General features: G+C 45.4%; 1 protein-coding gene across 1 annotated transcript; it reads left to right on the top strand.

The window, feature by feature from the left end:
* The first annotated feature begins 2023 nt into the window (after nt 1–2023).
* Nucleotides 2024–15130, top strand: LOC129408171 (LIM zinc-binding domain-containing Nebulette-like). The gene is made up of 5 exons (XM_055151213.1): nt 2024–2253; nt 5759–5853; nt 8846–8930; nt 12841–12948; nt 15074–15130. The coding sequence occupies exons 1-5, from the start codon at nt 2185–2187 to the stop codon at nt 15128–15130; spliced, it is 414 nt and encodes a 137-aa protein (XP_055007188.1). The 5' UTR covers nt 2024–2184.
* The last annotated feature ends 2823 nt before the right edge of the window (nt 15131–17953 follow it).

Raw genomic sequence — 17953 nt, 5'->3', positions numbered from 1 at the left:
GGCCAAGAGTCAAATCTCGGTCAGATCTGTGGAGAGGAGAGCCCACTTGGAGTAAAAGTGTTTTTTGTGGTAGTTTTGGAGAAATAAAAACATGTAATTGAATAAATACAGGATATATTTGTTTAATGCCGTACAGTGGAACATTCCAGGCAACATCACCATGGAGACGAGAAGAAAAGTATAAAACTTACACAGTGCAGTATTTCTGAGTCTTTTTTTTTATTACCACAGACACTTGAATCTCACTGTAAACTTTTATTAATGCAGTATAACCATTCTTCCCGGGAACTACTTCACAAATTAATGAATTTGTGATTTAATTTAGTTAATTAAATCATCATAATTAGTTGTGAATGTCAAAATAAAAGACCCAATTCTTCATTATTATCATATATAGTTATTTCCGCAGCATTAACCTTTGTTCCTGCAGACTAGGTCACAAATTAATGAGTGTGTTAATCAGTTTGTAATAGAATTTAGTTAATTAAAACCTCTGAATTAGTCCTGAATGTAAAAATAAAAACTCACAACTCTTAATTATTATCATATATAGTTATTTCCACGGCATTAAACAGCCTTACTGGAGACTAGATCACAAATGAATGAGTATGTAATTGAACTGCATTAATTAAAACATCAGAATAAGTTGTGAATGTCAAAATAAAAGTCCCAATTCTTAATTATTACCATATATAGTTATTTCCACAGCATTAAACAGTCTTCCTGGAAACTAGATCACAATTTAATGAGTTTGTAATTGAATTTAGTTAATTAAATCATCATAATTAGTCATGAATGTCAAAATAAAAGTCTCAATTCTTAATTATTATTATAGACACTATCGTATATAGTATAACCGTTCATCCTGTAGACTAGTTTACAAATTAATAAGTTTGTGAATTAATTTAGTTAATTAAAACATCAGAATTAGTTGTGAATGTTAAAATAAAAGTCACAATTCTTTATTATTACCATATATAGTTATTTCCGCAGCATTAAACAGTCTTCCTGGAAACTACATCATAAATTAATGAGTTTGTAATTGAATTTGTAATAGAATTAGGTTAATTAAAACATCAGAATTAGTCTTGAATGTAAAAATAAAAACTCACAATTCTTTATTATTATCATATATAGTTATTTCCGCAGCATTAAACAGTCTTCCTGGAGACTAGTTCACAAATTAATACATTTTTTTGGTGTTTGTAATTTAATTTAGTTCATTAAAACGTCATAATTAGTAGTGAGTGTAAAAATAAAAGTCGCAATTCTTAATTATTACCATATATAGTTATTTATACTGCGTTAAGTGTTCTTCCTGGAGATTAGTTCACAAATTAATTCGTTTATTACTGAATTTGTCATTGAATTTAGTTCATTAAAACATCATCATTACGGTAGTCGTGGATGTAAAAATAAAAACTCACAATTATTATTATCTTATATAGTTATTTATACTGCGTTAAGTGTTCTTCCTGGAGACTAGTTCACAAATTAATTTGTTTATTATTGAATTTGTAATAGAATTTAATTAATTAACACATCATAATTAGTCGTGAATGTAAAAATCAAAGTCAAAATTCTTAGTTATTATCATATATAAAGTTATTTCCGCAGCATTAACCGTTCTTCTTGGAGACTAGTTCACAAATTAATTCGTTTGTTATTGAATTTGTCATTGAATTTACTTAATTAACACATCACAATTCGTCATAAAAGTAAAAATCAAAGTCAAAATTCTTAGTTATTATCATATATAGTTGTTTATACTGCGTTATGTGTTCTTCCTGGAGACTAGTTCACAAATTAATTCGTTTGTTATTGAATTTGTAATTAAATTTATTTAATTAAAACATCATCATTACGGTAGTCTTGGATGTCTATGACTGTCAAAATAAAACTCTTTCCGCTGCCCTGGCTCCGTTTCCGGTGTCGTCGCGGTGATCGTGGCCGCCTTGACGCGCTCCTTCCCCGGGCTCAGCATCCTCCCGCTCCCGCCCCTCAGACCTGCTCCGGAGCCCGAGCGCAGCGGCCTGTCCTCGGCTCTCCTCCGCCCCGAACCTCCGCTCAGCTCCGCCCCGGGGCTCCAGCAGCTCGCACTCCGGCCTCGGGACTCCGCTCCGGGCCTCGTCGCCTGGTTTCTCGGCTCGGTTCGGCTCGGTTGGGCTCGGTTTCGGTCCGGAGATGAACCCTCCGTGTGCCCGCTGCGGGAAGACGGTTTATCCCACGGAGAAAGTGAACTGTCTGGATAAGGTCAGAGACTTTTACCGCTCACAGAATAACACCGGAATAATAAAAATCATCCAAATACCGAGACAAGTTTTACAAGAACCGATTAGTGTGAAAATAACCCGCGTTTGTTTTATTTTAGATTTATTTAATTTGGAATAAAGTTAAAAATAAAGTTGAGTTAATGTAACGGACCAACGGTAAATCCTGTTTAACGGAACCAGTCCAGTCCTGGTTCAGTCCTGGTTTAGTCCTGGTTTAGTTCTGGTTTAGACCTGGTTCAGTCCTGCTTTAGTCCTGGTTTAATCCTGGTTTAGTCCTGGTTTAGTTCTGGTTTAGACCTGGTTTAGTCCTGGTTTAGTCCTGGTTCAGTCTTGGTTTATTTCTGGTTTAATCCTGGTTTAGTCCTGGTTTAGTTCTGGTTCAGTCCTGGTTTAGACCTGGTTTAGTCTTGGTTCAGTCCTGGTTTAATCTTGGTTCAGTCCTGGTTTAGTCCTGGTTCAGTCCTGGTTTAGTCCTCCTTTAGTCCTGGTTCAATCTTGATTTAGTCCTGGTTTAGTTCTGGTTTACTCCTGGTTTAGACCTGGTTTAGTTTCTGGTTTAATCCTGGTTCAGTTCTGGTTCAGTCTTGGTTTAGTCCTCGATTAGTCCTGGTTTAGTCCTGCTTTAGTCCTGGTTCAGTCTTGGTTTAGTCCTTGATTAGTCCTGGTTTAGTCCTGTCTTAGACCTGGTTTAGTCTTGGTTCAGTCTTGGTTTAGTCCTGGTTTAGACCTGGTTTAGACCTAATTTAGTCCTGGTTTAGTCCTGGTTTAGACCTGGTTTAGTCCTGGTTTAGTCTTGGTTTAGTCCTGGTTTAGTTTCTGGTTTAATCCTGGTTCAGTTCTGGTTCAGTGCTGGTTCAGTCTTGGTTTAGTCCTTGATTAGTCCTGGTTTAGTCCTGCTTTAGTCCTGGTTCAGTCTTGGTTTAGTCCTTGATTAGTCCTGGTTTAGTCCTGTCTTAGACCTGGTTTAGTCCTGGTTTAGTTCTGGTTTAGTCCTGGTTTATTCCTGGTTTAGTCTCTGGTTTAATACTGGTTCAGTCTTGGTTCAGTCTTGGTTTAGTCCTGGTTTAGACCTGGTTTAGTCCTGGTTTAGTCCTGGTTCAGTCCTGGTTTAGACCTGGTTTAGTCCTGGTTTAGTCCTGGTTTAGTCCTGGTTTAGACCTGGTTTAGTCCTGGTTTAGTCCTGGTTTAGACCTGGTTTAGTCCTGGTTTAGTCCTGGTTTAGTCCTGGTTTAGACCTGGTTTAGTCCTGGTTTAGTCCTGGTTTAGACCTGGTTTAGTCCTGTTTCTCCAAATGCTTAAACTAGTTTGTGTTTTGTTTCATTCACAAAAACCCTGCACATTTAACACAGAAAACACTCAGTTCCACCTCATGATGTCATCATGTGGTGATACAGGAAGTGCTCCACTGTGTTTTTAAACTCCACACTCCTTCACTACAATCATCTGGATCATTTTTTCAGCTCTGGAGTCGCTGATCTCGACTGAACTAAAGTTAAAAGGAGCTGTTCACTCACTGTTACACTACCACCACTTGATGACATCACAAGGTGGAGCAGAGCGAACACAGAGTCACTCAAACACGTGAATGAAACACAGAGGAAAAGTTTGGAGATTTATTTAAAAACAGAAAATCTCCCACAGGATGTTTATTATTATTTATTCAAATTTACCTGGGATTATGTCATTATGATTTATTTTTATTTTTATTTAATTTATTTATTTTTTTTAATTTGGTCTGAGTCGTTGTTTGTTTTGATCGTGTCGTTTGTCTCACTTCTGTTCAGAGTTTAGACTTTCACTTTTACTTCCTGATCCTGTAAAACACAAACCTGTAGACCTGTTTTAGTCCTGTTTTAGTCCTGTTTTAGTCCTGATTTAGTCCTGATTTAGTCCTGGTTCAGTCCTGGTTTAGTCCTGGTTTAGTCCTGGTTCAGTCCTGGTTTAATCCTGGTTTAGTCCTGGTGTAGTCCTGTTTTAGTCCTGGTTTAGTCCTGGTTCAGTCCTGGTTTAGTCCTGGTTCAGTCCTGGTTTAGTCCTGGTTTAATCCTGGTTTAGTCCTGGTTTAGTCCTGGTTCAGTCCTGGTTTAGTCCCTGGTTTAGTTCTGGTTTAGTCCTGGTTCAGTCCTGGTTCAGTCCTGGTTTAGTCCTGGTTTAGTTCTGTTGTAGTCCTGGTTTAGTCTTGGTTTAGTCCTGGTTTAGTCCTGGTTTAGTTCTGGTTCTGAGGAGGCGTGTGTCTCTGAACAGCTGAGTAATTCTGTTGCATAATTCAGATCCATTATTCATCAAAAAAACACAACATGACAAGACCAGGACTAAACCAGGACTAAACCGGGACTAAACCCTCAGTAGTACTCGTCTTGGTCTTGGTCCTGGTCTTGGTCTTGGTCTTGGTCGTGTCAGATTCTGTTGAATATAGAACACACTTCTAAAGACATTCAAGTTGCTCACTGACCCCATTTACATCCTGTCTGCATCACTGCTCCTGTCTGCTCCTGTCTGCTCCTGTCAGCTCCTGTCTGCTCCTGTCAGCTCCTGTCACATCACTGCTCCTGTCTGCTCCTGTCTGCTCCTGTCAGTCTCTCTGTCTGCTCTGTCTGCTCTCCTGTCTGCTCCTGCTCCTGTCTCTCCTGTCTACTCCTGCTCCTGTCATCTGCTCTGTCTGTCTGTCCCTGTCTCTGCTCCTGTCAGCTCCTGTCTGCTCCTGTAGCTCCTGTCCTGTCTGCTCCTGTCTGCTCCTGTCAGCTCCTGTCAGCTCCTGTCTTGCTCTGCTGCTCCTGTCAGCTCCTGTCAGCTCTTGTCTGCTCCTGTCTACTCCTGTCTGCATCACTGCTCCTGTCTGCTCCTGTCTGCTCCTGTCTGCAGCTCCTGTCTGCTCCTGTCAGCTCCTGTCTCCTGTCTGCTCCTGTCTGCTCCTTCAGCTGTCTGCTCCTGCTCTCCTTTCTGCTCTTGTCTGCTCCTGCCTGCTCCTGTCAGCTCCTGTCTACTCCTGTCTGCATCACTGCTCCTGTCTGCTCCTGTCTGCTCCTGTCAGCTCCTGTCTGCTCCTGTCTGCTCCTGTCAGCTCCTGTCTGCTCCTGCCTACTCCTGTCCGCTCCTGTCGCTCCTGTCAGCTCTGTCAGCTCCTGTCTGCTCCTGTCTACTCCTGTCCGCTCCTGTCAGCTCCTGTCAGCTCCTGTCAGCTCCTGTCTGCTCCTGTCTGCTCCTGTCAGCTCCTGTCAGCTCCTGTCTGCTCCTGTCTGCTCCTGTCAGCTCCTGTCAGCTCCTGTCTGCTCCTGTCTGCTCCTGTTTCTCTGCTCGTTTTTTCTTCCTGTTCTTCGGCGCCATTTTGAGGACTTTTCACTGTTCCAGAGACAAAATTTCATAGTTTTAAATGTTTAATCGCCATAGCAACAGTTCAGTGTTTTATGATCATGTTGAAAGTCGCCGTGACGTTTGAGTGAATCGAGTTTAACGCTGACGTTTGTGTTTGTGTTTGTTTGTTTCAGAACTGGCACAAAGGCTGTTTCCACTGTGAGGTCTGTAAAATGACCCTCAACATGAAGAACTACAAAGGCTACGACAAGAAACCCTACTGCACCGCGTGAGTCCACATCCAGACCTGACCCGGACCTGACCCAGACCCGGTCCAGACCCGGTCCAGACCCGACCCAGACCTGACCCAGACCCGGTTCAGTTCTATATGGAGCTGAGTTTGGGTCATGGGATCTTTAATCTCCTCTGTGTGACTCCAAAGCCCCTCAGCAAAGACTCACAGACCTGGTTTAGTTCTGCTCTAGTCCTGTTTTAGTCCTGATTTGGTCCAGTGTTAGTCCTGGTTTAGTCATGGTTCAGTCCTGCTTTAGTCCAGTTTTAGTCCAGTTTTAGTCCTGTTTTAGTCCTGTTTTAGTCCTGTTTGAGTCCTGTTTGAATCCTGTTTGAGTCCTGGTTGAGTCCAGTTTTAGTGCAGTTTTGGTCCAGTTTTAGTCCTGCTTTAGTCCAGTTTTAGTCAAATTTTAGTCCAATTTTAGTCCTGGTTTTGTCCTGTTTGAATCCTGGTTGAGTCCTGTTTTAGTCCAGTTCAAGTCCAGTTCGAGTCCAGTTTCCAGTTTTAGTCCAGGTTTAGTCCTGGTTCTTGCTGGTGTTTTCTTTCATTGAAGTGAATGTTGCAGCCTCATTCACAGCTCGACTGAAGCAGGAAACACGAGCACGACTCTGTGTGTGTGTGTGTGTGTGTGTGTGTCTCTGTGTGTGTGTGTGTGTGTGTGTGTGTGTGTGTGTGTGTGTGTCTGTGTGTGTGTGTGTGTGTGTGTGTGTGTGTGTGTGTGTCTCTGTGTGTGTGTGTGTGTCTGTGTGTGTGTGTGTGTGTGTGTGTGTGTGTGTGTCTGTGTGTGTGTGTGTGTGTGTGTGTGTGTGTGTGTCTCTGTGTGTGTGTGTGTGTGTGTGTGTGTGTCTGTGTGTGTGTGTCTGTGTGTGTGTGTGTGTGTGTCTGTGTGTGTGTGTGTGTGTGCTGTGTGTCTGTGTGTGTGTGTGTCTCTGTGTGTGTGTGTGTGTGTGTGTGTGTGTCTGTGTGTGTGTCTGTGTGTGTGTGTCTGTGTGTGTGTGTGTGTGTGTGTGTGTCTGCTGTGTGTGTGTGTGTGTGTGTGTGTGTGTGTGTGTCTCTGTGTGTGTGTGTGTGTGTGTGTGTGTGTGTGTGTGTGTGTGTGTGTGTGTGTCTGTGTGTGTGTGTGTGTGTGTGTGTGTGTGTGTGTGTCTCTGTGTGTGTGTGTGTGTGTGTGTCTGTGTGTGTGTGTGTGTGTGTGTGTGTGTGTGTGTGTGTGTGTCTCTGTGTGTGTGTGTGTGTGTGTCTCTGTGTGTGTGTGTGTGTGTGTGTGCTGTCTGTGTGTGTGTGTGTGTGTGTGTGTGTGTCTGTGTGTGTGTGTGTGTGTGTGTGTCTGTGTGTGTGTGTGTGTGTGTGTGTGTGTGTCTGTGTGTGTCTCTTGTGTGTTTGTTGTCTGTGTGTGTGTGTGTCTGTGTGTGTGTCCCAGAATGTTTTTCTCTTACATAACCTCCATCAGATCTCACCATCCTCTGACCCTCTGACCCTCTGACCCTCTCCTCCTCTGACCCTCTCCTCCTCTGACCCTCTGACCCTCTGACCCTCTGACCCTCTCTGACCCTCTCCTCCTCCTCTGACCTCTCCTCCTCTGACCCTCTGACCTCTGACCCTCTCCTCTGACCCTCTCCTCCTCTGACCCTCTCCTCCTCTGACCCTCTCTCTGACCTCTGACCCCTCTGACCCTCTCCTCCTCCTCTGACCCTCTGACCCTCCTCCTCTGACCCTCTCCTCCTCCTCTGACCCTCTCCTCCTCCTCTGACCCTCTCCTCCTCTGACCCTCTGACCCTCTCCTCCTCTGACCCTCTGACCCTCTGACCCTCTCCTCCTCCTCTGACCCTCTCCTCCTCCTCTGACCCTCTCCTCCTCTCTCTGACCCTCTCCTCCTCTGACCCTCTGACCCTCTCCTCCTCTGCTCCTCTGACCCTCTCCTCCTCTGCTCCTCTGACCCTCTGACCCTCTCCTCTCTGTACACTTGTACACACAGTGTGTGTGAGTTCTTTGTGATGTTGTGTTATTTTCTGTAGATTGTGTTATTGTAGTGTGTAGTGTACACTCTGTGGTGTGGTGTTGTACTCTGTAGTGTGTGTACTGTACTGTATAGTGTGTAGTGTACTTGTGTAGTGTAGTACAGTTGTGTGTAGTTGTGTGTAGTTGTGTGTAGTTGTGTGTCGTGTGTGTAGTTGTGTGTCGTGTGTGTAGTTGTGTGTCGTGTGTGTGGTACAGTTGTGTAGTTGTGTGTAGTTGTGTGTCGTGTGTGTGGTACAGTTGTGTAGTAGTTGTGTGTCGTGTGTGTAGTTGTGTGTAGTTGTGTGTCGTGTGTGTAGTGTGTGTGTAGTTGTGTGTAGTTGTGTGTAGTTGTGTGTAGTTGTGTGTAGTTGTGTGTGTGGGAGGCAGTGAGTGGGACGAGAGGCAGAGGCCACTCAGAGCTGCAGGCTCCACCACAGACCCACTTCAGTCCTGCTCCAGTCCTGGTCCTGGCTTAGTCCTGTTTTAGTCCTGGTCCAGTCCTAGTCCTGGTTCAGTCCTGGTTCAGTCCTGGTTCAGTCCTGGTCCTGGTTTAATCCTGGTCCAGTCTCAGTCCTGGTTCAGTCCTGCTTTAGTCCTGTTTTAGTCCTGGTTCAGTCCTGCTTTAGTCCTGGTCCTGGTTTAGTCCTGGTTCAGTCCTGGTCCTGGTTTAGTCCTGGTTCAGTCCTGGTCCTGGTTTAGTCCTGGTTCAGTTCTTGTTCTTGTCTCTGGTCTGATTTTCTCGGTGGAACAGGAAGTGAGTCACGTCTGAGCCGTTTTCACCTTTTCATATTTTCATTTCTGTTTCTGACATTTTAAACAATGGAACGACCACAATTCCAGGAAAGTCCCTCTGGACCCGGAGCCTCCAGGACAATAGTCCAGACCTGAATCCAGACCTGAGTCCAGACCTGAGTCCAGACCTGAGTCCAGACCTGAACCTGGACTGGGCAGGGCATCTGACACAGTTTGTTTTGTGTTTTTTTTTTTTCAGACATTATCCAAAGACGTCGTTCACCATCGTCACAGACACTCCAGAAAACCTCCGACTGAAACAGCAGAGCGAACTACAGAGCCAGGTCTGGACCAGGACTAAACCAGGACTAAACCAGGACTAAACCAGGACTAAACCAGGACTACAGGACTGAAACCAGGACTAACCAGGACTAAACCAGGACTAACCAGGACTAAACCAGGACTACCAGGACTACAGGACTAAACCAGGACTAAACCAGGACTAAACCAGGACTGACTAAACCAGGACTAAACCAGGACTGAACCAGGACTGGAAACCAGGACTGAACTAACCAGGACTGGACCAGGACTAAACCAGGACTAAACCAGGACTAAACCAGGACCAGGACTGGACTAACCAGTGAACCAGGACTAAACCAGGACTAAACCAGGACTGAACCAGGACTAAACCAGGACTGAACCAGGACTAAACCAGGACTAAACCAGGACTAACCAGGACTAAAACCCAGGACTGAACCAGGACTGGGACTGGAACCAGGACTGAACCAGAGACTGGACCAGGACTGAACCAGGGACTGGACCAGGACTGAACCAGGACTGAACCAGGACTACACCAGGAATAAACCAGGGCTAAACCAGGTCTGGACCAGGACTAAACCAGGACTAAACCAGGACTACACCAGGACTACACCAGGACTAAACCAGGACTAAACCAGGACTGAACCAGGACTGAACCAGGACTGAACCAGGACTGAACCAGGACTGACCAGGTGAACCAGGACTGAACCAGGACTGGAACCAGGACTAAACCAGGACTAAACCAGGACTTAAACCCAGGACTGGCTAAACCAGGTCTGGACCAGGACTGAACCAGGACTAAACCAGGACTACACCAGGACTGAACCTGGACTAAACCAGAACTAAACCAGGACTGAACCAGGACTGAACCAGAGACTAAACCAGGACTGAACCAGGACTAACCCAGAGATGAAAGCAGATCTAGACCAGGATTTAACAGGACTAAACCCGGTCTAAACCAGGTCCAGCTCTTGTTTCCTGACACAGTGGCAGATGTCTTCTCAGTGGGCTCTGCTCTGTCCTCCATTTTGTTTCTTATTTATAACCTGCCTCAGCCCCAGACCTGGACCTGGACCTGGACCTGGACCTGGACCTGGACCCATCCCCTCCCTCCCTTTAGACCCCCCTGCTCCTCTGTGTGTTACGCATCACCTACACAACAACAAAAAAAAGAAAGAAAGAAGAAATAAAATAATAAATAGATAACCAAACAAAACAATACTAAGCATTTAACTTTATTTCATTATTTTATTTTAATTATTTTCTTTTAATTATTTTCTTTTCTGTCCTAACAGGTCTGTGTGTTAATTTTGCACTGAGCACAAACGGTCGAGAAACAGTTAAATGAATGTTCTATATCAGAGCTCTGAGCGTCGCCATGGAAACGAACAAAAATATACCCAAGTGTTCTGAGTCTGAATGAACAGAGAGAGAACTGACAGGGAGGGCACCTGACACACACGGAGGGCACCTGACACACACGGAGGGCACCTGACACACACACACACACACAGGGTGACACACACGAGGGCACCTGACACACACACACACACACACACACACACACTGGAGGGCACCTGACACCACACACACACACACACACGGAGGGCACCTGACACACACACGGGAGGGCACTGACACACACACACACACACACAGGGAGGGCACCTGACACACACACACGGGGAGGGCACCTGACACACACACGGGGAGGGCACCTGACACACACACACGGGGAGGGCACCTGACACACACACGGGAGGGCACCTGGGCACCTGACACACACACGGGGGAGGGCACCTGACACACACACGGGGAGGCACTGACACAGGGGAGGGCACCTGACACACACACACGGGGAGGGCAACACTGACACACACACGGGAGGGCACCTGACACACACCACACGGGGAGGGCACCTGACACACACACACGGGGAGAGCACCTGACACACACACGGGGAGAGCACCTGACACACACACAGGGAGGGCACCTGACACACACACACACGGGAGGGCACCTGACACACACACACACAGGGAGGGCACCTGTCACACACATACACAGGCAGGGCACCTGACACACACACTGGAGGGCACCAGACACACACGGAGGGCACCTGACACACATGTGCAGAGTGTGGGAGGGCACCTGACACACATGTGCAGAGCGTGGGAGGGCACCTGACACACATGTGCAGAGCGTGGGAGGGCACCTGACACACATGTGCAGAGCGTGGGAGGGCACCTGACACACATGTGCAGAGCGTGGGAGGGCACCTGACACACATGTGCAGAGCGTGGGAGGGCATCTGGAGTGTGTGAGGGTCTTTAATCGTGTGTCGAGGCCTCTGTGGGCGAGTTTGATTAAAGTCCATAATCTGATTAAAAACAGGATGAGTGTTCTGTCGTTTTACGCCTCCTGATGGTTTAATGTTCACACAGAAACTAACACTTCACACGACTACTTTTACTGAAGTACTTTTACTGTGTGTGTGTGTGTGTGTGTGTGTGTGTGTGTGTGTGTGTGTGTGTGTGTGTGTGTGTGTGTGTGAGTATGTGGCTCCGCCCCCTCCTGAAAGATCAGTGTCGCCGTGGCAACACAAAAGTTTATGAAGCGTGATCTGCTCTGACCCCATTCAGACCAACATGACCCACTGTGTGTGTCTGATGTACTACTGCACTGACAGGGACTGACAGGGGCACACAGGGACTGACAGGGGCACACAGGGACTGACAGGGGCTGACAGGGGCACACAGGGACTGACAGGGGCACACAGGGGCTGACAGGGGCACACAGGGACTGACAGGGGCTGATAGGAGCTGACAGGAGCAGTTAGGGATTCCTTTTCAGAACCTGACGCTACTTCTTATTTTATTATTTTTCTCTTTTATTTTGGTGAACCTTTTTATTATTTTGTACTTTTATTTTGGTGGACCTCTTTATTATTTTGCACTTTTATTTTGATGGATCTCATATTATTATTTTCCTCTTTTATTTTGGTGTACTTCTTATTATTTTGTACTTTTATTTTGATGAACCTCTTTATTATTTTGGTGTACTTCTTATTATTTTGCACTTTTATTTTGTTGTACCTCTTGTTATTTTCCAATTTTATTTTCCTCTTTTCTTCGCAAACTTCCACTCACCTGCTGTAAAACTGTAAGACGACAGGAGCTCTCAGAACAACATGAAACCTGTCACTTCAAAACAGTCAGGAATTTTACCAAAAACATCATAAACATCTCAGTTAAAGCTCCCGTCTCTAAGTCGATTACATTTTTTTTTACCAGTAGATGGCAGAAACCTGAAACATGTTCCCCCTCCCATCACCTGTCCCCTCCCTCCTCACCTGTCCCCTCCCCTCTCACTGTCCTCTCACCTGTCCCCTCCCCTCTCACCTGTCCTCTCACCAGTCCTCACCTGTCCCCTCACCTCTCACCTGTCCTCTCCCTGTCCCCTCACCTGTCCCCTCACCTGTCCTCTCACCTCCTCACCTGTCCCCTCACCTGTCCCCTGTCCCTCTCACCTGTCCTCTCACCTGTCCTCCCCTCCCTCCTCACCTGTCCCCTCACCTGTCCCTCCCCTCTCACCTGTCCTCTCACCTGTCCCCTCCCTCCTCACCTGTCCCCTCACCTGTCCCCCCCCTCTCACCTGTCTTCTCACCTGTCCCCTCACCTGTCCTCTCACCAGTCCTCTCACCTGTCCCCTCCCCTCTCACCTGTCCTCTCACCTGTCCCCTCCCCTCTCACCTGTCCCCTCACCTGTCCTCTCACCAGTCCTCTCACCTGTCCCTCCCCTCTCACCTGTCCCCTCCCCTCACCTGTCCTCTCACCTGTCCCCTCCCCTCTCACCTGTCCCCTCCCCCTCACCTGTCCCCTCACCTGTCCCGTTCACACTCTGTGGTGTTAAAATTGACTCCTTTGTGTGTTGCAGGTGAAATATAAGAAAGACTTTGAGGAGAGTAAGGGGCGGGGCTTCAGCATGGTCACTGACACGCCCGAACTCCAGAGGCTCCGGAGGACACAAGACGTCATCAGTAATGTAGGAAAAATACTACTACTACTACTACTACTACTACTACTACTACTACTACTACTACTACTACGTGTGTGTGTGTGTGTGTGAATGGGTGAAATCACAGGTGCATTTCCTCAGAGGCTCAAACACAACCAGGAGGTGCTCCGTCTGCGTGAGATCTGTACAGGTGAGTCTGTACAGGTGAGGTCTGTTCAGGTGAGTGTGTACAGGTGAGGTCTTTGCAGGTGAGGTCTGTACAGCTGAAGTCTGTACAGGTGAGGTCTTACAGGTGAGGTGTACAGGAAGTCTGTACAGGTGAGTGTGTACAGGTGAGTCTGTACAGGTGAGTGTGTACAGGTGAGAGTGTACAGGTGAGGTCTGTACAGGTGAGGTCTGTACAGGTGAGTGTGTACAGGTGAGTGTGTACAGGTGAGAGTGTACAGGTGAGAGTGTACAGGTGAGTCTGTACAGGTGAGTGTACAGGTGAGGTCTGTACAGCTGAAGTCTGTACAGGTGAGGTCTGTACAGGTGAGTCTGTACAGGTGAGGTCTGTACAGGTGAGTGTGTACAGGTGAGTGTGTACAGGTGAGTGTGTACAGGTGAGAGTGTACAGGTGAGGTCTGTACAGGTGAGGTCTGTACAGGTGAGTGTGTACAGGTGAGTGTGTACAGGTGAGAGTGTACAGGTGAGTGTACAGGTGTACAGGTGAGAGGTGAGGTACAGGTGACAGGTGAGGTCTGTACAGGTGAGTGTACAGTGAGTGTGTACAGGTGAGAGTGTACAGGTGAGTGTACAGGTGAGGTCTGTACAGGTGAGTGTGTACAGGTGAGTGTGTACAGGTGAGTTGTACAGGTGAGGTCTGTACAGGTGAGGTCTGTACAGGTGAGTCTGTACAGGTGAGAGTGTACAGGTGAGTGTGTACAGGTGAGTGTGTACAGGTGAGGTCTGTACAGGTGAGTGTGTACAGGTGAGGTCTGTACAGGTGAGGTCTGTACAGGTGAGTGTGTACAGGTGAGTTTCAACAGGTGAGTTTCAACAGGTGAGTTTCTATGAATAATGATATAATGTTTCAGTGACAGAACATTTTAAACAGTTTCTGGAGTAAAATAATGAAACTAAAGCCAAACTAACGCCGAGCCACGACTGACGCAGTTTGGGTAATGACTCACACTGGGCACTGACAGTGGATTCTGTTCATCACTCTATTTGTACTTTTGATTTAAACCTTTTTATCTTTTTTCACTCTGAGATTTGAGACTCTCTGGACTCTGCTCTGGACCCGCCCGCAGGTTTAAAGGTGAGGCTCATGTTTCAGGTTTACTTAAAGGAGCTCCACTTCATGTAATAAAAGTAAAACGGTTCAGATGTTTTATTGCAGAAGCGGCTCTGAGGTCAAAATAAATCCTCTTTGTCTGATTTTAAAGAGTTTTATCCTCCACAAACCAGAAAGTAACACTTGTGCATCAAACCTAAACACTAAACCAGGACTAGACCAGGACTAGACCAAGACTAGAGCAGGACTAGAGCAGGACTAGACCAGGACTAGAGCAGGACTAGACCAGGACTAGAGCAGGACTAGACCAGGACTAGAGCAGGACTAGAGCAGGACTAGAGCAGGACTAGAGCAGGACTAGAGCAAGACTAGAGCAAGACTAGAGCAGGACTAGAGCAGGACTAGAGCAGGACTAGAGCAAGACTAGAGCAGGACTAGAGCAGGACTAGACTAGAGCAGGACTAGAGCAAGACTAGAGCAGGACTAGAGCAGGACTAGAGCAGGACTAGACCAGGACTAGACCAGGACAAGACCAAGACTCTGGTCCTGATTCGTGACTGTTGGATGTAAACAGACTCAGTGGGTTTGGCTCTGGCTCAGTCTCACAGAGAGTCTCCATCTGCTCCACTCACAGGGACCAGACACATCTGAGCCCTGTGTGTCAGATGCCCTCCCGTCCTCCCGTCCTCCTGTCCCTGTGAGTCAGATGCCCTCCCAGATGGCGTTCCAGGAGAATGGAGCTTGTCTCTGATGGAAATGATCATGGAAAAACATTTGTGCATTTTTATTTAATTTAATTGTATTACTTTTTAATTCTTTTTCATGGAATATTTCTTGAAAATAAGAATATAATGTGTTTAATTTAGTCTTTTTCAGTTGATTCTCCGGCACGTGGACCAGAGACCCAAGGGCACCGTGGAGATAAGGACTTAAGAGGGTCTAAATGTGGACTCGACCCAGATAAGACCCGGTCTACACCCGGGACTATACAGGTCAGACTCAACCAGAGACCAGAGACAGGACCAGAGACCTGAGACCAGAGACCTGAGACCGGACTAAAGACCTGAGACCTGAGACCGGACCAGAGACCTGAGACCAAGACCAAAGAGATCCAGGACTTCAGTCGAGGTATGTACACGTTTGATCATCTCCATATTTTTACTCCAAGTGACAAAAACTTTATATCGACAATAAAATGATTTGAACATTGAACAGAAGTTACTCGAGTAGAACTTTTCCCAAATACTTTTTACTCTTAAATGAGTCCTGGTCCACGACTTTGTACTTGTACTTGAGTAATATGACAGTCTTATTAACCAGAGGAGAGTCCTGTTGTGATCCTTGAGTCCTCTCTGTTTCTGGACTCTGTGTTTGGACCTCGTGTTTGGACTCTGTGTCTTTGGACTGTGTCTTTGGACTGTGTCTTTGGACTGTGTGTGCGGCGTTTGACTTTGTGGAGAGGACAGTTTGACCTCTGACCTCTGCTCTCACACATGTCCACACGTCCAGGGCTCTGACACGTGCTCCTCATGTCACTCAAACGTAAAAACCAGAGCTGCTCTTCAAACCGTCCTCCTCAGATCTTTGTCCGTGTTCCGGTCGTTTCTTCTCTCTGTCCCTCTGATGTTGTATTTGGAGTGATTCGCGTTTGCGGAATCTTTAATCTCTTATTTTCAAGACGCCATTTTGACACTGTCTCCTCGTTTAGTACAAACCCACTGTGACGTAAACAGAACTGACTCTCGAGAGCTTTTAGTCATGTTCTAATTAGGGCTGGGATAGTTAAGAAGCAGCAGATACGACACACACCTCGATACACTGCACTTTCAGTTTGATATGATATATTTCAAATCAATTAAATATGATTCAGTAAAAAACAAAAGTTAAATCATGTGTGACATTAAAAGTCTTTGTTAAATCACTTCTTGTTCAAATTGAATATGAAAAATGCTAATTTTAATCATGAAAACTGTGAAAATGTCAAATGTGTTGCATAAAAGAGAACAAGCAACAAAATAACAAAATACTCTTGGTGAGATATCGATACAGCAGCCCACGATATCGATACTGTATCATCACATTAAATGATGCAATATATCGATATTTTGATATTTTTGCACAGCTCTAATGCAGCGATGTCCAAACTTTTGTCATCAAGGGTCACATCTCTAAACACAGATGAAGCAGAGATGGATCGAGGCTGTAGACTGGAGCTCAGTACAGAGAATAATTGAAATGTCTGCATGTTTAACACGTTAGAATGATCCGTCAGACTTTATTCACACTAAGATCCTTAAAACCACACACAGTAAATATGAAATATTCGCTTTATCGAGGTAGATTTTCAGCAACTTTGCAATAAAAAGTTAATTTTTAGTTGATGCAAGGTCATTTGGGCCAATTCTCCTGGAAGCCTGAGGGCCAAGAAAAATTTGTTAGAGGACCGCATTTAGCCCACGGGCCATAGTTTGGACATGCCTGGTCTAATGTTCTTACCTCCTCAGAAACAGAGCTGGAGTTGTGTTTGTTTCATTCACACATGTTTGAGTAACTCTTTATTATTAGTCTGTCTACTTCTTTAAAACTCCACCGCTATGTTCCACCTTGTGATGTCATGAAGTGGTGGTTTTCAAGCGAACAGCTTTTTAAATTTTTCCCTTCAGTTCAGTAGAGATCGGCAATTCCAGGGCTGAAATCATCTAAGTGATTCTAATGAAGGTGTGTGGATTTTAAAAATGCAGTGGAGCACTTCCTGTATCACCACATGATGACATCACAAGGTGGAGCAGAGTGTTTTCAGTTTGAGAGAAGAACTCAGCCTAAATGTGCAGGGTTTGTGTGTTAAACATGTGACTGAAACAAAACACAACTCCAGGTCAGAGCAGAGAGCAGAGGATTATGGGACATTGAGTCTCATTTTAAACTACATTAGAACAGAACAGAACAGAGGATTATGGGACATTGAGTCTCATTTTAAACGACATTAGAACAGAGCAGAGGATTATGGGACATTGAGTCTCAGTATAAACTACATTAGAACAGAACAGAGGATTATGGGACATTGAGTCTCATTTTAAACTACATTAGAACAGAGCAGAGGATTATGGGACATTGAGTCTAATTTTAAACTACATTAGAACAGAGCAGAGGATTATGGGACATTGAGTCTCAGTATAAACTACATTAGAACAGAACAGAGGATTATGGGACATTGAGTCTCAGTATAAACGACATTAGAACAGAACAGAGGATTATGGGACATTGAGTCTCAGTATAAACGACATTAGAACAGAGCAGAGGATTATGGGACATTGAGTCTCAGTATAAACACATTAGAACAGACAGAGGATTATGGGACATTGAGTCTCAGAACAGATACATTGAGATACATTAGAACAGAACAGAGGATTATGGGACATTGAGTCTCAGTATAAACTACATTAGAACAGAACAGAGGATTATGGGACATTGAGTCTCAGTATAAACTACATTAGAACAGAACAGAGGATTATGGGACATTGAGTCTCAGTATAAACTACATTAGAACAGAACAGAGGATTATGGGACATTGAGTCTCAGTAATAATGAACAGACATTAGACATGAGTCTCATTAAATACATAGAACAGAGCAGAGGATTATGGGACATTGAGTCTCAGTATAACGACATTAGAACAGAGCAGAGGATTATGGGACATGAGTCTCAGTATAAACTACATTAGAACAGAGCAGAGGATTATGGGACATTGAGTCTCAG

This window comes from Boleophthalmus pectinirostris, unplaced genomic scaffold (genome assembly GCF_026225935.1).
Source record: "Boleophthalmus pectinirostris isolate CB_2022bp ecotype Guang Dong unplaced genomic scaffold, ASM2622593v1 HiC_scaffold_15, whole genome shotgun sequence".
In the NCBI taxonomy this organism is placed as follows: Eukaryota; Metazoa; Chordata; class Actinopteri; order Gobiiformes; family Gobiidae; genus Boleophthalmus; species Boleophthalmus pectinirostris.
The sequence above is the reverse complement of the archived record's forward strand: the minus strand, read 5'-3'. Positions and strand labels throughout refer to the sequence as shown.